Genomic DNA, 17,500 nt, shown 5'->3' on the forward strand with positions numbered 1-17,500 from the left:
AATAAAACGATACCTCTGGCTAAAAATTCGAAAAGAATTCAGAATGGAAAGTTTTTATTGAATGTTATATATTTATCTGCATACTTACCTCTATTAACTCCTTTTTTTTTGAAGATTTTTTTTGAAGAATTTGAAGATTTTTTTGTCATTTTTTCAATAGTTTTCTTATTTCTTATTTCTTAATTCTTAAGAATACTTACCTTTTTTATACTTATCTTTTACTGCAAGACACGTTATATTTTTACAATTTTAACATATTTTTTTTATTGTTTTTTTACTTGTAGAAAATTGAGAATTATAGTAGGTATCTCATATCTGGAATATCTTACTCTTTGGTAATTTAAGAAATATTTTTCGAATAAGATGCACAATTTTAATTAAGATTATATTTTTAATATTAATTTTTCATAGATGAACTAAAACTTGTCTATCTCAAGTTTAATTTTAAATAGATTATATTTAATACGTTATATATTTTTTAATACATTAATGGATGTATTTTGCCATTCTCTATAAAAAATATTATAACATATCATTTTTAATTTAGATAATCTTAAATATAATTGAATATCTCTTTAATTTTATAAGTGATTTACTGATTTTTATTTAATAATAGTAATTATTTAGTAAATTTCATAGAAAATGTCGTGCTATTTGTATTTATGTATTATAAAATCTATTTAAAAATACAAAGTTTATCTTCACATATCTTACACATGTTATTCAATTATTTGTTGTTTTGAAATGATTTAACTGTAACTTGAAACATTTTTTAAACTCACCTGTTATATATTGATCGCTGACCATCCTAATATAACTTAATAAATCTAAGTAAGTTAATAAATTAGTACTTAAGGGTTATATATTATATATATGCATACGTTGTCAAAAATATTTACATGTAGACATTAGTACATTTAAATATTTTTTGCGAATAATAAAATAGATCTTAGTATATGTGTAAAGAAAAAAATTATCTAAAATAGTTGCTTTGACGATAGATTTATGTTATAATATTAAAATCGATGAGTTCAGAGCTAATCAGCATGTTCTGGATTATTCATTATAATTAAATTCTTTGATAGATAGAATTAATTTTTTGCACAATTAATAGAACTTTCTTTTAAATTTTGCATACCTTTCAAGCTTCCAATTAGAAATCAAGTAGAAAAGTCTATTTTTCAACGTGTCTCGTACAGAATCATGCGTGAAACTTAATCTATCTCAAGAAAAAAAAAAAAAAAAACTTAATAGTCCATCATAAAATGGTGGAAGGTAACAAACACGGAATTAGTCAATCTTGCTTTAAAGGCTAAGAGGCTTAAACGTTTAATAGACATATTTGCATAATAATTTCGAGATTAACTCTTTTCACGTAATTTTAAAGACTGAATAACTAACCTGTAAGCGATAAATGCATCGTGAACTTTTCCAGAAGCGGCGAGACAACGTCCCAACAGGTAAAGGCTTTGCCCGCTTTTCGGTTCCGCTTCGATAGATTTTTGCAGACAGTGGATGGCAATTGCTTGCTTCTGCTGTCTTGTTATACCAAGCACTGTGCAATCAACCACGTGATACATCCATCCTATAACAATATATCGAAATTCGAACGCGTAAATAATAACGCGTAATTATATTCAATTAAATTCAATTAAATTAAAAGACGATTAGATTCGCTCGTTATCACTATCGTCGATGATTAATGAAAAATTCTAATCTTTTCGTTACGAAGAAGACACGTACGATAATAGTAGGTGAATAATATAATATAATAGTACGGTCGTAAAATATATCAGCTAGCTAAAATTTTGCAATGAAAATATTATTTTAAAATATCTTTTGAGGTTATAAAAAATTCTTGAATGGTTATTATTCTTTTCTTTTCAAACTATTTCTTGTTAGATACAGTTTTTAATATCAAATATATGAACAAATGAAACGCATATTAAGAGAATATAATTCATCGATGAAAAGATAAAAGTATAGTCTAATTAGAACGGTTCAATAATCCTATTATTATTTTACAATTATTATATTATTATTTATACTAACTGTCTATTGTTATTTTATTACCTATTATTATTTTATTGCTCGGCTTATATAGTCCCCAGTGTTAGGCCAACGTTTAATCCCTCGCATCTAAACCGATCTCTCTTTCACGCACACTTCCGCGGATCTTCGAAAAGCCTGTTGGCTCGCGATATCTCAACAAACAAACAAAACCGTACGAATATTCGCATTTCACGACGTGGTAATTTCAAGACGTCGAATTATTTATATTTCATCATCACAGGATTGAAGGGAAAACGACAAAAAAGGAACGAATAGATCACGAGAATAAAACGAAAGGTGTCGCAAGAGCGCGAATCAAGATGAAATCGAAGGACTCTCCAACGTTCCCTTCGAGTTGGATTGCTGCGAATTGTGGATGTGTTGTTGCCTGAACGCTAGACGAGTACCGAACTGAATAGATTTTCGCAGGTATAACCTAGGGTAGCCACTTTTACCCCACTCTCCCTTCGAGGCGGTCTCGAATTACAACCCTCTATAAACATAGGCGTAGAAACGGTTGTGCGAGGACCTACGTCTTGGGAAAATAGTCGTTGAGTAGATGGCTAGGATATCTCTCAGTGCAGAGGGAAAATTGTTCACGAGATTTCTATTCTTCCTTTTTCTTTTTTTTTTAAATAAATGATTGTGCCTATCTAAGAAACGTCTAAATTCAAATTGTTCTTAGGTATTCTTTGGATTTTTCTTCTGTACGTACATGTGGGAACGTTTTCTCAGGAGTTGATGAATTTTTTTTTTCTTTTTCTTTTTTTTGTTTTGCTTTATTCAAATTATCCTGTATCTACATAGGGACAAAACGGTCTATGTCTTGGGGAATAACTGAAACTGTTCTTTTGCGGAGAAAAAAATTATTCAGGAAAGCCAGAAATTATTATTTTGTTCCAAAGTAATTTATAGTTATGGGAAGATAATTCAAATATTTTTTTTTGAAGAAGAAGTTTACGATTAATAAGAAGTTGATGAATATTTGGATTACATTTATGATTAACATAAATATGAATTTTTATTCACTGTCATATTATTATATATAGTAATGATTATATTTAAACAATCTTATTAATATTATAATAAATTAATCTATATAGATTTAAATCTAGATAGATTTGATTCGAGAATGTAGCAAATTTAGAAATTCATACAATAATTATTATTTTTTTTTTCCTTGTTAAATAAACGATTCATAAATCAATTATCGATACTACTGTCATCAATATAATTACATGTTGCAATAATTACATGTTACATTACATCTCAAGAGAAAAAAAAAAAAAGAAGAAAGAATTTGTGTTCTTACCTAGAAGAAATATATTCCTTCTACATTTAAAAATATTCTGTTTCGCCAAAAAATGTTTCACTTTTTCATCTCTGGTCGCTCGAAATATTATTTTTCCATTTATGCGACAACACATTTCCAAACGCTCGATTTTTAATTATAATAATTCTCGTGCCTTTGCACCAGGTATTATACTCTGTAAATTAAATACGTGCCGTGGGAAAACGAGAGTTTCGCAACAAGTTGTTACACAATCGTAGAATGCGATGCTAAACGCACGGCGATTCTAAATGGAATTAAGTCGGTCGGCTCATAAAGCATCCGGCGAAATTAAAGCGTCTACTGTGCTCTAATTGTCGCTCGCCATTCATTCATTCTTTCAATCCTCTGTTTTCGTTTTTTCCCAACCAATTACACAATGGATCTCGATATTTCATTTTCATTGCATATATTTATTTTACTTTACTCGTGTATTCCATGCCTTTTCACGTTCCCTTCGTTTTCCTTCGCCCTTTTCAACGAGAATTATACGTACACAGAGAAATATAATTAAACTCATTCGATAACGATTGATATTTAAATAAATTTGTGTTTAATAAATTATAAATTTATTTTTAATATGTCATTTCTTTTTTTTTGAAAATTTGTTTAAATTTGTTTTTCGATTTGTTTGTTTCAATAGAATTTCTTAGAAAAACTTAAGAAGAGAATAAAGTTTTTCTTTAATTGGGAAATATTTATTATATAAAATTCTGAATATTAATTTTATTAAAATTCTTATTTTCATTTGAATTGCAATTGTTCGTATAATAACTCTTTATTAAGCGTTAATTGAAATTGTTTTAATAATAGGATGTATTGCAATCTATTCTAAATTTGCTTTGAATGAATGTGAACTAAATTAAAGCGACCATTGTATTGTAATTATACGTATACTTGATTCGTTCGTTTGTTCATTCAACCTATATAAACCTTTATCTAACAATAGTTCCTTACAAATTACAATATAAATGATTTAAACCAATTGATTATCCTTTACAACATTTAACTAAGTTAAATTTTGTTAAATGTTAAACTTTTAATTTCAACTTTTACAAAACATTCTATTCACACGAACTGACTTTCGCAAAAATTGCGTTTTCAGAATTGTGTTTTACAATTTAAAGTCAAAGATTCAAAGAAAAAAAGAAGTGAAAACTAAAGGGGAATAGGGGTGGAGGGAGGGAGGATACTTTTTAAAATCAATTTAACACGCGTATATATCTGTTTTCAGTGGAAAGCATCAGAAATTGTTTCAAACTACGTGTTACAAGACGGTACAACGTGTAAAATCTCAGGCCAAAAGTAAACAGTAATAAAGCGACCGCACTCCATGATTTACGAACTAAGACGTTTGCAACATAATTACACCAATATCATAATCTACCATGACAATAAAGTCGCAAGCTGTGCTTCAGACAGATTATGAAAAGGCAACCCCTGTCGCCTTTGAAACGTCTTCGTTATAAGAAATAAATCTTACGCCTCAACCATACTTTCCTATCTCTCGATGTAAAATTTTCCAAGATCTTTTGAAATATTTATGGTACCATATATATTTGTCAAACAAATTTTAAATCTTAAATAATTTATACATCTATATCAATTTATAATGCGTAATAATAATATCGATACGCACAAAAAATAAATATTTTAATATCCAAGTTTCGTATTAACTATTAATTGAAATCATATGAAAATCACCACCAACTACGATACGAAAAATATATATATATTATTAAACACGTAAAAAAATCACATTTTGTCGCACACGTTTAAAAATTCGTATCAAAGAGAAGCGAGAAGCTAAGAAGAAATAAAATTGTTGAATGAGGATAAGGGTAAGTACAAGGCTGAGCTCTGACGACCAGGGAAGGCCAAGTTATGAAATAAACGAGGGGGAAAAAATCGCGGAAGAAAAAAAGAGGAGGAAAAAAGAAAAGAAAAAAAAAAGGAAGAAAGAAGGAACATCGTATCGAACCGGTCCCGATGTGGACACGCGAGAAGCCGTAAACAGGTTGTAAAAGAGTCCTGTACCGTTCAAGACCCGTAAGAATGAGGCTATATAAGCGTGCAGAAGTTTCGAGGCAATTAGCTCCTTCGGTTCCGCCATGGGGGATGGAGGGTGATCGAGAAGGGCGGGATGTTGTTGCGCTCAACTTTAATAAGTTTGTTTGCTCGTTCTGCACTTTATAGCTTTAATATGTTTGGTTCGAAATAATTGGGAGGAAGGAGGGAGAAAGGGGGATTATTTACGAAAACGATTTTAAATATGGATAAATTATATATTGAAATTTCACCATTACACGTAACATTTAATATTTTCCTCGATGTTAGGAATTTCCCCTTAAATAAATATCACAGCGCAGCGACTCAAAATTTCTGATGGAAAATGGATTTGGATGCCTTCTTGCACAATTGCGTGATGTGTAGAAATTTGTACACAATGAAGCAAAAGCGCCTTCAGAAATCTTCGTGCAGATAGGAGATTCAAGTTCACCGTCGTAAAACTTGGACTTCCTCGAGAGGGCCTTGTCGATCAGCTAGATCGATCTTTTAAGTTGTGTCATCGTCAACCAGAGAATTCTCACGCGAGTTTAAATTCTCACGGGCCGTATCCGTTGGAGAAAATGTGTGGAATCCCAATTTTCCTTTGAAATTTCGCGTGTCGTTCTCCTTTATTTACAATTTCCGGGTTCCTTCCCTTAATTTCTCTCCGCTTTCCTCTCTTTCTTATTCTTCTCGCGTTTCGGTATGCAATGAATATGTTAGGAAGCGAGAAAGGAATAAACACGAGGTCAGGGGCTCATCATGGAGGCATTTAAATTATCGAAGCAGGATATCGACTTGGTTTCCAGACGCAATTTCCAGATACTGGAGGCCGCGTGCCGATGTAATGGCATTTTATTGAGATGACGATCGTTCGCCTTTTCGTCGTTCGATTTCGAGACGGAATCTTATGGAGGTTGAAACCTTGTTCTTTGCTTTCTTGGATGATAGATAATGCAACATCTTTCGAATTCCTTCGATCGGATAATTAAATCGACGTCGTTAAAATATTCTTCAAATCAAGGTAATAATAACGAAAATCAGATAATTTATTTCCACTTCGCGAAATTGTTCCCGAAAATATTTTTCCATTTTCTCGTTCCGATACGAGTAACAGAATTTTTCGAGGAAAAAAAAATATCCAAAGATATTTTTCAACGCCCTTTTATTTCGAGATGAAATATTTATCCTCTCACGCTTCGATGCGAAACGAATTCTTCTTCTTAGCAATTTTCCAATTGTCCCCTCACTGAAACGAAATAATTTCCAATTTTGGTGATCCGGCAAGTGAAAGTAAAAGTCCGTGACTCTCCCCTCGAAGAGCTTACCAACGATTCTCCTCCTCGTTTCCTTTGAGGCGTTTCTATTCGAACAACCTTCCATGTGTCGAGGGATTTTGCGACGCGCAAGTGGGTCAGCAGCAACGTGCAGCTTGACCCGTATAATCTTTCGGTTCTACCTGCCGTGTCACGTAGTGCATACCACCTCATTAAACGGCGGCCGAGTACGTTCGTAACACACATTTCATCCGCTTGCGGAGTGCATACGGCCTTAATGCATCGACACTTTGAATATTTCATCCTCTCTTCCCTCGTGCTTTGCATTTTCAACGTTTTTTTAAAAAAAGTAGAATATCTTCGAAAAAGGTAGAGGGAATAGTTGGCCGAATAGTAGCGATATGGATTTTTAGTCGTCTTTGAAACGATGCGGCACGAAGCCAACGAAGCATTCCGGAAATGCTACGAGAGAAAAATGATAAGTTAAGATAAAAGAAAGAAAAGTAAAACGGAAGAAACCTTTTTAGATTCGACAAAATTTTTCTCTTCTCCTCTCCAATAATTAATAATTAAATATCTAAACACTTTACTTAAAAAGAAATAATCCTCGTTCGAAGAGAGTCCAAAATAATAGCCCCTCTATCTCGTCCAATTTAATTTTTTATAGAAAGATATATAAATTTCCATTTCACCCTGTGTATAACCTATAATTGCACGCGTGCATAATTTACCCCCGTATTAAGAGCAACAAACGACATAAACGTGGAATAAATTCAAGCCTAACTCGAAGTGGGATTTGTCGGATAAGAGGTCGTCTGGTAACAGGGCTCAATTATAATTCCATAACTCGAGGCGGCAATCTTGGCCGGCTTTAACCGCCGCTTTAATCCGACCCGTGGCGAGTTAATAACGTGACGAAAGATATGGGCGGCGGTGTGGAAATTGCGCCGATGCACGAGTGCACGCGCCGCGACGCTCTGCTCCCCGCGCTAGTTGATCGGTTGTGCGCGGAACCGGCCAAACCTGCAGGCCACGAGACATTGGGAGGACGACAACATGTGACGAACGTAGGTTGGAAGGGGATGGAAGAAAGCGGGGGATATTAGAAAAGAGAGGAAGAGGGGGGTGCAGAGGGAGAATTGTTGAGAAAGGAGAAGAGCTAATGAGAGCGAGGGATAGTGGAAAATGGAGGAGTGTGGATTATTTGAAAAGAGAGGGATGAGAGAGAGAGAGAGAGAAAGAGAGAGAGGGAGAGGGAGACTTTTAGTAAAAAAAAAAAAANAAAAAAAAAAACGAAAGCGACGAGAAACTAATGAGAGTGGAGTGATAATGGAAAAGAGGGAAGAAGGATGAGAGCTACTAAAAAAGAAGGGGAATGAGGGATATTGAGAAAGAAGGAAAGAGAGGATGGAATAAAGAGGGCGATGGAAAAAGTTAAAGAGAATAGAAAAAAATATTAGAAATGAGAGCGAGCGAAAGAAAATGAAAGGGGTGCTGAACCCTGAAAAGATACGAAGCAATGGAATAGCGGAAAGAGTGAGAGAATTCAAGGTAATTGAAAAAAGAGAAGTAGAGCGATGAAAGACTAGAGAAAGTGATGAACATCGAAAAAAAAAAAGAACTCAACGATGGAGACCGATAGAGAAAGTGGAGAACATCGCTAAATACTCTACGACCTCGATATTTTCTCTCCAATTATATATACTCGACAAGAACCAATTAGAAAAGAATACAAAGAATAAAATAATAACACCGAAATATTAAATTTAACGAAAAATTTAATCTCGATTCACTAACTAACTCAAACAAAAAAAAAAAAAAAAAGAGATAAAAGAAAAAGGTTAGATAAACGTAGAAAGGGTAAGATTAAAAGGTTCCCACAATCTTGTCTCCTTATCAAATTCGATTCCCTCTCTTCCTCCTTTCTCTCTCTCTCTCTCTCTCTCTCTCGGTTTTCTTCTCTCGCTCAAATACGCACCCTCTCCCTTGACCCCTCTCTGCTGCCGAGTTTCGCCGCCCCATCTCATCGCCAAGCCACCCCAACCCGGAATAAATCAATACACGTGTCTGCTACTTGCTCGTACATTCGGCTGGGGCCTTAAACCGAATCGTCGTCGCGAGGAGGAGTTGACAGCTCGCGAGGAGGAAAATAATTCGAAGGCCTGATTTCACACTATTCGTACAGATGGTTGAGGATTTAATTAAGCCTGCGGAGAGGATAGAGGGAGGGAGAATGACGTTTCTGACTATGTTGCCAGAAAATAGAGGATGAAAATAGAAACTGGATTTCTAATTAATTTGATTTTGCATCTTTTCGAAATAGAGAAATATTAATAATTGTCTAATCCTCCATTGATATTGTTAAATAATAACTAATTGTTACATAAGTTTAGATTTTGATTTTATATTGTATTTATATTTTATTTATATTATAGATGTATAATATAAAAAAATAATGAAAGGATTGTAGGGAGGATTTGAGAATTGTTTAATAATAACTTAGTTTCGTATCGAATAAAGAAACAATTTAAATAATTTTGTGATTACAATTCAAAAAAATAATTTTGACGTTCATTACAATAATTATATTTTATAATTAATAAAAATTGTTGTGACTCACCTAATTGACGACAAATGTCGGCCTTCAGGTGCGAAGGCAGAGTTTTTTCCTTGAGCAATGCCTCGTAATGTTCTTTAGCAAGACGATATTTCCCTTGGACTTCGTATAAATGAGCTATGTGAAATTTTACTGAAACACAAAGAGAAACAATATTTTAATATAACATTAATAATTATAAAGCATATGAAATTACAAAATATATTGTATACGTAAAATAAAAAAAGAAACAAATTTAAATTAATGGAAAAATATTTTAAATAATACGAATATATGTATATATATATATATATATATATATGTGTGTGTGTGTGTGTGTGTGTGTGTGTGTAATAATGTAACATTAAAATATTTTATATTAATTACATTAATTGATTGATTAATAATTAATTAATTTTATGGCTGTATTTATCAATTCTATGATAACCTATTTGGATTTAGAACGTTATTGTACAAATTTGAATATGCGAAACAATAAACGTGATATTACAAAAAGATCGTATTATTAATTACGTACTATAATTATAATAGATAATGCATACTGAATAAACAACGATAATTACAACGTTACGTTCCTATTATAATTTTAATTAAAAAAAAAAAAAATAATAATAATAAAATTCAAATTCAATTTGTAATGTCTTAAGAATATAAAATATAATTAATTAATTAAAATAATTCTCTATATATTTATAATACAACCATAAAATTGAGTGAATAATAATGTTTTAAAATATCAATTTTCGATTATTACTTGATCAGTTGCAAACTCTAGACTATTTCGATGTCTCGATGGACAGAGGTTTTATTAAGTCCAGTTATTTTATAAGCGAAAACTTCCGGATGATGAAGACCACCAGGATCAATTTCTCGGTAAGCAAAACCGATTCTAGTACGATCAAATGATGGGAATTACTTTAAAGTATGAGTCAATTGGTGATTCTTCGTACGATTACAAAAAGTTATTATAAATAGTTAAATTTATGAAATGCATAATATTTTGCAAAACGATATCGGCTCTTCATTTATATTTATCTATTATAACATTGCAACATGTATTTCCATTGAACTGATTAGATACATTTTTAAATATGTATATTCACGTAATAAATTTTTTTAACAATAACTTTAATAATAGTTTCAATTCAATTTATTCAATTCACCTTCTATTCACATATTTCCTTGAATTATCTATTCCGTTCTTGAGAAAGGGACATTCACTTTCTTCTTCGAACTTGACCTCCTTTTCACAGTATAATTAAGCAGTATAAAAAGTATATCACCTCATAGAATATCTCCCCTTTTTTCCCTATTGATCATTGGAATCAAAGTTCATCGAACCACTTGTAATTATTTCACCAATAATGAATTCTTCTATTAAAACTACATTCATAAGAAAATGAAGGAAAAGAATGAAATAAAAGATACGACATAAAAGCTCTTTTTCATTTAAAAAAGATAAAAAATGAAGATATTTCAGATATTATTGGATATGGAAAAAAATTGTTAAACGAGAGTAGAGATTGGTTATTATTGCTCTCTCTCTCTCTTTTTGTTGATTTAAAAAAGTATTTGAATAAGCTTATAAAAATAATAAAAAAAATGTTATTCTATTTTTTATATTCCAATATCTGTTCTCATCTTTCATTTCAAATTTTCATCAAAATTTATAGATATATTATTAATATCAAAAAAAAACCAACGTATTAAAAATAATGACAAAAAAATTTCAAAAACTTTATATAGAAAAAAATTTATATGTTAATTGTTTTGAAAAATTTCTCGTATCTTAAATTATTTTATTATTTCTTATTGAAATATGACGTTTATAAATAATTCATGGAAATTTGAATATTTATGAGTATATTTTTATCCTCGTGAACTAAATTTAAACAGAACAAGTAGTGTTCTAGATGATTCATTCCTGATTCTAGGTAATTTAACGTGACGAGGATAAACTTATGCTACGAGATGAAATTCCGCTAAGAGCGACCAAAATTCCCGTTAGTTAAGATTCTATTCCATATTCTATTACTCGACAGATTCTTACGTGTAATCCATGTTCTATGCTTTTCATATATTCCATATATTTATGAACTCGAAATTTATTTTTAGTTATATTTTCGAAAAAAATTCAAAGACAAAAAAATCTTTCCGTAAAAATAAAAATAAATTAAAAACTATCTCTTCCAAATCTATATTGTTGGTAAATGATAATTTTGTAATAAAATAGAAATTTATTCCATATAATAACATTTCCAATCCCGAAAAATTACTCTAATAAATGCATAAAAAAATTTAACAAAATCTAACACGTAATTATCCTTTAGCCAGAAAAATTACATAATGAAAATTACGTAATCGTTCGTATAGAAGGGAAGAGAATATAAATTCAGGGACCCTAGAATTCACGAAGCAACATATGCGGTAGTTAAATGTGGGAGTCGAGTTCAAGGAAAGTCGTTAAGGCGTTTAATGCACCCTTAAATATCGTCCACCGCGTGATACGTGTTATCGTAGGTCACACGTGACACAAGAATTGCTGTATCACGTTAGAAAAGGGGGTCAAGTTCGAGGCGGAAAGCGAGCAAAAGGCTCTGGGGTCGAGATGTTGTCAAGACGTTGGCGCGCAGGTATGTAATAGGCGCTTTTCACGCGGCGGAAGTATCGATTTCATCGTGGCTTCGCTAAATAATATATTAAAACCGCGCACGCAAAACCGAGGGAGATTATTTTACCCTCTCATTCCTTTTCTATTGGATTTCCTTTCTTTTTTTTTTTTTTACAGTTGAACACTTGCATATTTGATGGATTTATCATTTAAAGATTTAATTTTAAATAAAGGAGAGGAATTAAATACATCCGTGTTTCAGTGACATATTAAAGAAAAATTCCAAACTTAAGAAGCGAAAAGCAAAATGAATAAATAAATTAAAAAATAAAAAACTTGAATCTTCTAATTTTCTAAAAAAAAATCAATTTTGCAAAAATAACTAGACACGAATGTTTTTTTAAGAATAGACACGAGGATCGTGTATCAAAACAAGAAAAAAAAAAAAAAAAAGAAAGAAAAATTTGCATACGAGAAAGTAACATGTGGTATAGGAATAAGATTTCAAGAGTAAAAATGCACGGTTTACGGTGAACAGCTGTTCACGTGCATTATGTTTTCGAAGGTGGAACACGCGTAGGCGAGATCGTAAGGAACGAAAACCGAGAACTCACTTTCAAGCTTGGAAAAAGAGGCAGGTGTCGTGGCATCGATCAAAGCGAGTGTCAGGTGCTTCAAGGCGGCATCAAAGTCAGCGTGGACCTTCAGCATCAAGCCGAGCCGTAGGTGAACCTCGCAGGCTCGTGGAAATCCTGGTTCCACCCATAGCACCTGCTGGAATGCTTTCACGGCCCTGCAATCAGACAGAATTAGTTTTTATTAGATTTTTATTCGCACGTTTGTTAATTGTTTAATAAAATTTCAGAAATAATTGCAATTATTATTTCTTGCTTCGATTTTTTTTTTTTTTTATATCCAGTTCTATTTTATTTCAATTTTTATCTCAATTTTCCAATATTCGCTTCAATAAAATTTCGCTTTTATGTATTTATTTTTATTTCATCTCAATTTTACTTCAATTCCTTATTAAAATTCCTATCGGATTGACTTCAATTCTGCAGAAACGGATTATTAATAATCTTGGGCGTCATTTCATTAATCATCTCCATTACACGGTACTTCAATTTATATCACCATTATATATTTCTTTCATCGATTTTTCCTTAGCTATACTCCATATACTCCAATTGAAAAATGTATCTATAATATTGCACTTTAAGTTGTATCGCCACTTTAATTTATAACTCCACCTTTTCCACCCTTCCACTTCCACTTTCATAATAACTATTATGCAAAAAAAAAAAAATATATATATTTTTGAAATTTCTTTTGAAAAGGGAGGTCGATCGTTCTGTTGGAGAATCTAGTGGAAGATTATTATCGAAATTTATGCTTCGTAAAAAATTCAGGGTTAAGAAATAGATTCACGCGAGGAACGTCTAATCGCGTGCATCGAGTGCGTGCACGAGGATAGTGGACCGGAAGTGGTTAGTGTTCTGGCTCGTCACGCGACAACTCCGAGTTTGGGAGAACAAAACCATAGGGGCAACTGGTGAACGGGCAACAATAACGCATTGCGCAGTTGCAAATGACACGGTACGTGTTTGCAGGTAAATGAAGTCGATCTAATTCGATGACACGGAAGAAAAAACCGGAAATCGTTGTCCCTTGCGTCGACGAGTCTAGAAAATTAATAATATTCCCAGTTATGGGATTTTTCGTCAAAATTTTGCCAAGTATAAAAGTTAGAAAATCGTATTGGTCCTTTTCAATACTCCCATAAAAAGTCACGACAAAATATCAGATGCAGATACAACTCTTATTGAATTATAAAATCAATTGTGTTTAATAGAAACATGTAGAATCATCTCTATGGTAAATTCGTATAAGTATTTGGAAACTTGTTCAAAATTTCAAGTGAAATTCACCCCAAAAAAAGAAATATATCCTTTCTTCTAAGAAATCTAAGAAATCTAATTTAAAACCCGACGAAATATTTTTCCTTTGATCGAAACATTTGAATCTAAAATTAACAAATGAACCTGTGCAATTACCAACGCAAGTGTTTCTCATCAAAGAAGAATGAATCATCGGCTTTAACGAATCAAGGAGAGCGAATTCCAAGTACGGTTATGTCGGGTGTCATTTTATTTCGGCTTTTGGAACCCGCTGGATCCGAGCCAACGTTAAATCAACGCACACAGATTGAGCATTACACTGGGGATAGGCTGGTTTGAAGTTCGTTGCTCGGCTTCGTCCGAGATGGAGTGTACGTATATTGGATGTGTTAGCGGACCGCATTTTCGAATGGATTTTCGTCGCACTTTTCCGAAACCGCCACGGGAAACCAATGGAGTAACAGGTTGCGGTAATGTTTCGTAACCTCGTTGCAAAAAGCATTTGGAAAACGTTTTCGTCCGATTCGAATTGAAATTGGTTTATTGTTCCTTCTATATTTGCCAGAATTGAAGTAGAATTTTCTGAAGATTACATGGAATCAAATAATGAAATTAATTAAAATACAAATATTAATTATCAAATAAAATCAAAATTAAAATATCTTTTTCATTTAATGCTCGTTTCATATTCCTTCCTAGAACGTAATTCCAACTTTTTCGAAAGTAAGTAAAACCATTCCTATTCTGCTAGGAACCAACTTAAATTTAACTGTCCACTCAATCGTCCCTGATCATAATTTAAGAATTTTCCTAAAAATAGAAAAAAAAAGAAATAAATAAAATCGTATCGCGATAAAGATTCACCAGAGACACGCCATTGTTCCATATCCGAGGAGAAGCTGAAGAGGGAGCGGAAGTAACGAGTACGTTAATTCCGACGACAAATTAATTGAAGCTCGGCTGGTGTGCTGGCGCGATGAGAAGTAGAGCGACCGAGATAAAAAAAAAAAGAAAATAAAGGAAAAGAAGAGGGAAAAGGAGGAGGAGAGGAGATGGAGAGAAGGCAAAGAGATCGGTCGGTCGCCTTGGCGTAAAGGCGGTAGTAAATTCATTCACAAGAAGCTATTCATTCATCGCTTCATTCACTCCGCGTTTCCTTTCGGGGTTCGTTGTCTTCGGGAATGAGTCACTGTTACACGCGGCCGACCACCCGTGTGGGAGAGAAGCAGAAATGTCACTGACTCGAGGAGAGTTGCGAAATAATGCAAGGGAAACGTTCGATCGGCACTTTAAACCGACGATAAGAACGTAAATATCGTTAAATTTAAGAATTTTTAATCTTATTCCTATGTATAGTTATGATTTGATCGAACAGTATCGTTGAGTAATATTCTTCTACTGTTTCAGAATTAAAATATATGTGTCGAGTTAAGTGGAATATGTGGGAGAGAAGCGAAGTAGCAATTTATGACATAAGATGTGACATGTATCGTTCGATATATTTCATCATCCTCTTTAATGCGTATTTCTTCCCAATGGAAATAAAACGTGATACAACTTTATATCATTTATATATATTTTGCCTTTTAATAAAGAGAATTTTTATCGAAAATGTGCGAGATAGATGGTTTTTTAAAGTAATTTTTTTTATTATCATATAACGATGAATAATTGAAGAAATAAACGATATATCATAATGTAAAAATAATACAAGATGTATAAGTGTCATTTATTATCGAAAGAGATATGGATGAATGAATTTTAATATTCACACGAGATTCACAAAAATTCGCAATTTTAACGCGTTTTATTATATTTGAAAGAAATCACTCGTTAAAATTATTAGCGAAGGAACGGAATAGCGGGCACTGGCGAAACGGAGCTGATCTGTGACCGACCTATCTCAACCATGACGAAACAGAAACGAAATCCGATACTGATTCTGACGACTGATGTCGCTTGTTTGCTAGTCTCTGCCATTGACCTGGGTATTTATAGGTTGAAACATCGATTCAACAGCGTAGAACAGTTTGTTACACCGTCTGTCGGCTGAGGCTAACGTTGATATTCATCATCACGATTGGAAAAAAAAAAAAAATACAAATCGATAAATCGTGCGACAACCAAAACATACGTGGACGTTTTACGAGCAACATCAACGTTTTAACACCATCGTAAACGCGGTTCAACGTAAATTGCAATCTATTCGTCGAATGTTGTTTAATTTAAACGACCTGGTATAAATATTGCTAAATATTTCAAAGAACTGAATTAATGTGCGAGTATAAAAATATAATTATAGAAGAATTATATAATTCAAAATATTTTTGAAAAAAATTTTGCCTTTGTAAACATTATAAATTCTTCTTGTACACTTTGTTATCAAGATTCCATGTTAAAAATCATATTTAAATAAAATTAAAAATATTAATGCCTTATCGTTATTCCTACATAGATAATACTCACTGAAAATGTTATATAAAAAGGGAAAATGAAAACATAGAAAAATATTTATCAAAAGATAAGACATTGATTTTTAATAATCGTAAATATTATACTCGTTTTTTCGATTTTTAAAATAAATTAAATAAAAACTTTTCAACATTTTCAACGTGTCCTTTTTTCAAAAATATATCATAATACGTAGTTTTCTAATTTACAATGCTGATACAATATATCAACAAAACTGAAAAAATATTTTATCAAAAGCTTATAAATAATATTAATCGTAGCAACTTGCAACTTATTCTACTTATTGACATTTCAAACATCAATGTTAAAATAGATTAGTAATAGATAAGGAAAAATTTAAGATAAAAATTCAAGTTAATCACAAAGTAACTAATAAATATTATATAAACTCTTATAATTCACATGAAAACAAATATCTAATCGATACTCTTTGTATAATACTTTATAACATATTATCTGAAGATTTTTTATAATTCTTCCTTTTTAACGTAAAGAAGTATCACGTAAAGAACTCCGTCTTTCTCCTAACTCTAAATGAAATTTCAAATTTCTCAACTACCGAAAACTACCGTATATTTATTCATTCCCCCATCAAAATCGATCAATGGTCGAACAATCACCTCGAAGCAAATTCCACGAGTCCAAACTTATTCCAAAACCACACGTTGCGTCTATTCAGCAAAGAGCAGGAACCAAGCAATCATCTTCGAACAAATTTCAACGTTGAATCAAGAAGGAGAAGGTAGCAAGAAGCATACTGCTATTGAAATGGAATCTAAATGAAGTCATTAAATCCAGCCTCTCCTCGTTGATATCTCGACGAGAATCGCGAGGACTTTCTCTGGTTATCGTACACGGGGGCATTTCGGATTTCCTGCTCCCGGCCATTTCATGCGTTGAACGCGTGCAAAAGCAATCCTCCGCGTCCACGATGCAGCAGCCTCGAAGGGTGCATTTTAATGCGCCCTTTGCTCGGCAGCCCGCTTTAACACCTCATAAATTAATTACCATCGGTATGACCTATTAATGGCCGTTTTGTCGACGACGAGCGCTCGCGGCGTCGACCACCCGAGACGATGCCGCCTTTTTTATCTTACCCTGTTTTGCCCGCGTATATTTAAATTAATGAGAATTTTAAAAAGATCGAGGAAAAAGAATTTAACGAATTCCTTTATTTTTTTCCCTCGTAAGATC

The 17,500-nt window shown here is 32.5% G+C and overlaps 1 protein-coding gene across 1 annotated transcript in view; it reads right to left on the reverse strand.

The window, feature by feature from the left end:
- Positions 1–1,138: 1,138 nt before the first annotated feature.
- The window catches only part of LOC122716533 (histone demethylase UTY-like), a gene marked incomplete at its 3' end in the record, with an annotated part of 80,580 nt that continues 64,218 nt past the window's right edge, over positions 1,139–17,500 (reverse strand). The window contains exons 4-7 of the mRNA XM_043939692.1: positions 12,551–12,729; positions 9,329–9,457; positions 1,402–1,585; positions 1,139–1,219 (exon numbers count right to left, since the gene is read on the reverse strand). Coding sequence (XP_043795627.1) covers positions 1,139–1,219; positions 1,402–1,585; positions 9,329–9,457; positions 12,551–12,729 — 573 coding nt within the window. The remainder of the gene's footprint in view (positions 1,220–1,401; positions 1,586–9,328; positions 9,458–12,550; positions 12,730–17,500) is intronic.

Source organism: Apis laboriosa, unplaced genomic scaffold (assembly GCF_014066325.1).
Source record: "Apis laboriosa isolate Shangri-la unplaced genomic scaffold, ASM1406632v1 scaffold478_cov154, whole genome shotgun sequence".
NCBI classification, from domain to species: Eukaryota; Metazoa; Arthropoda; class Insecta; order Hymenoptera; family Apidae; genus Apis; species Apis laboriosa.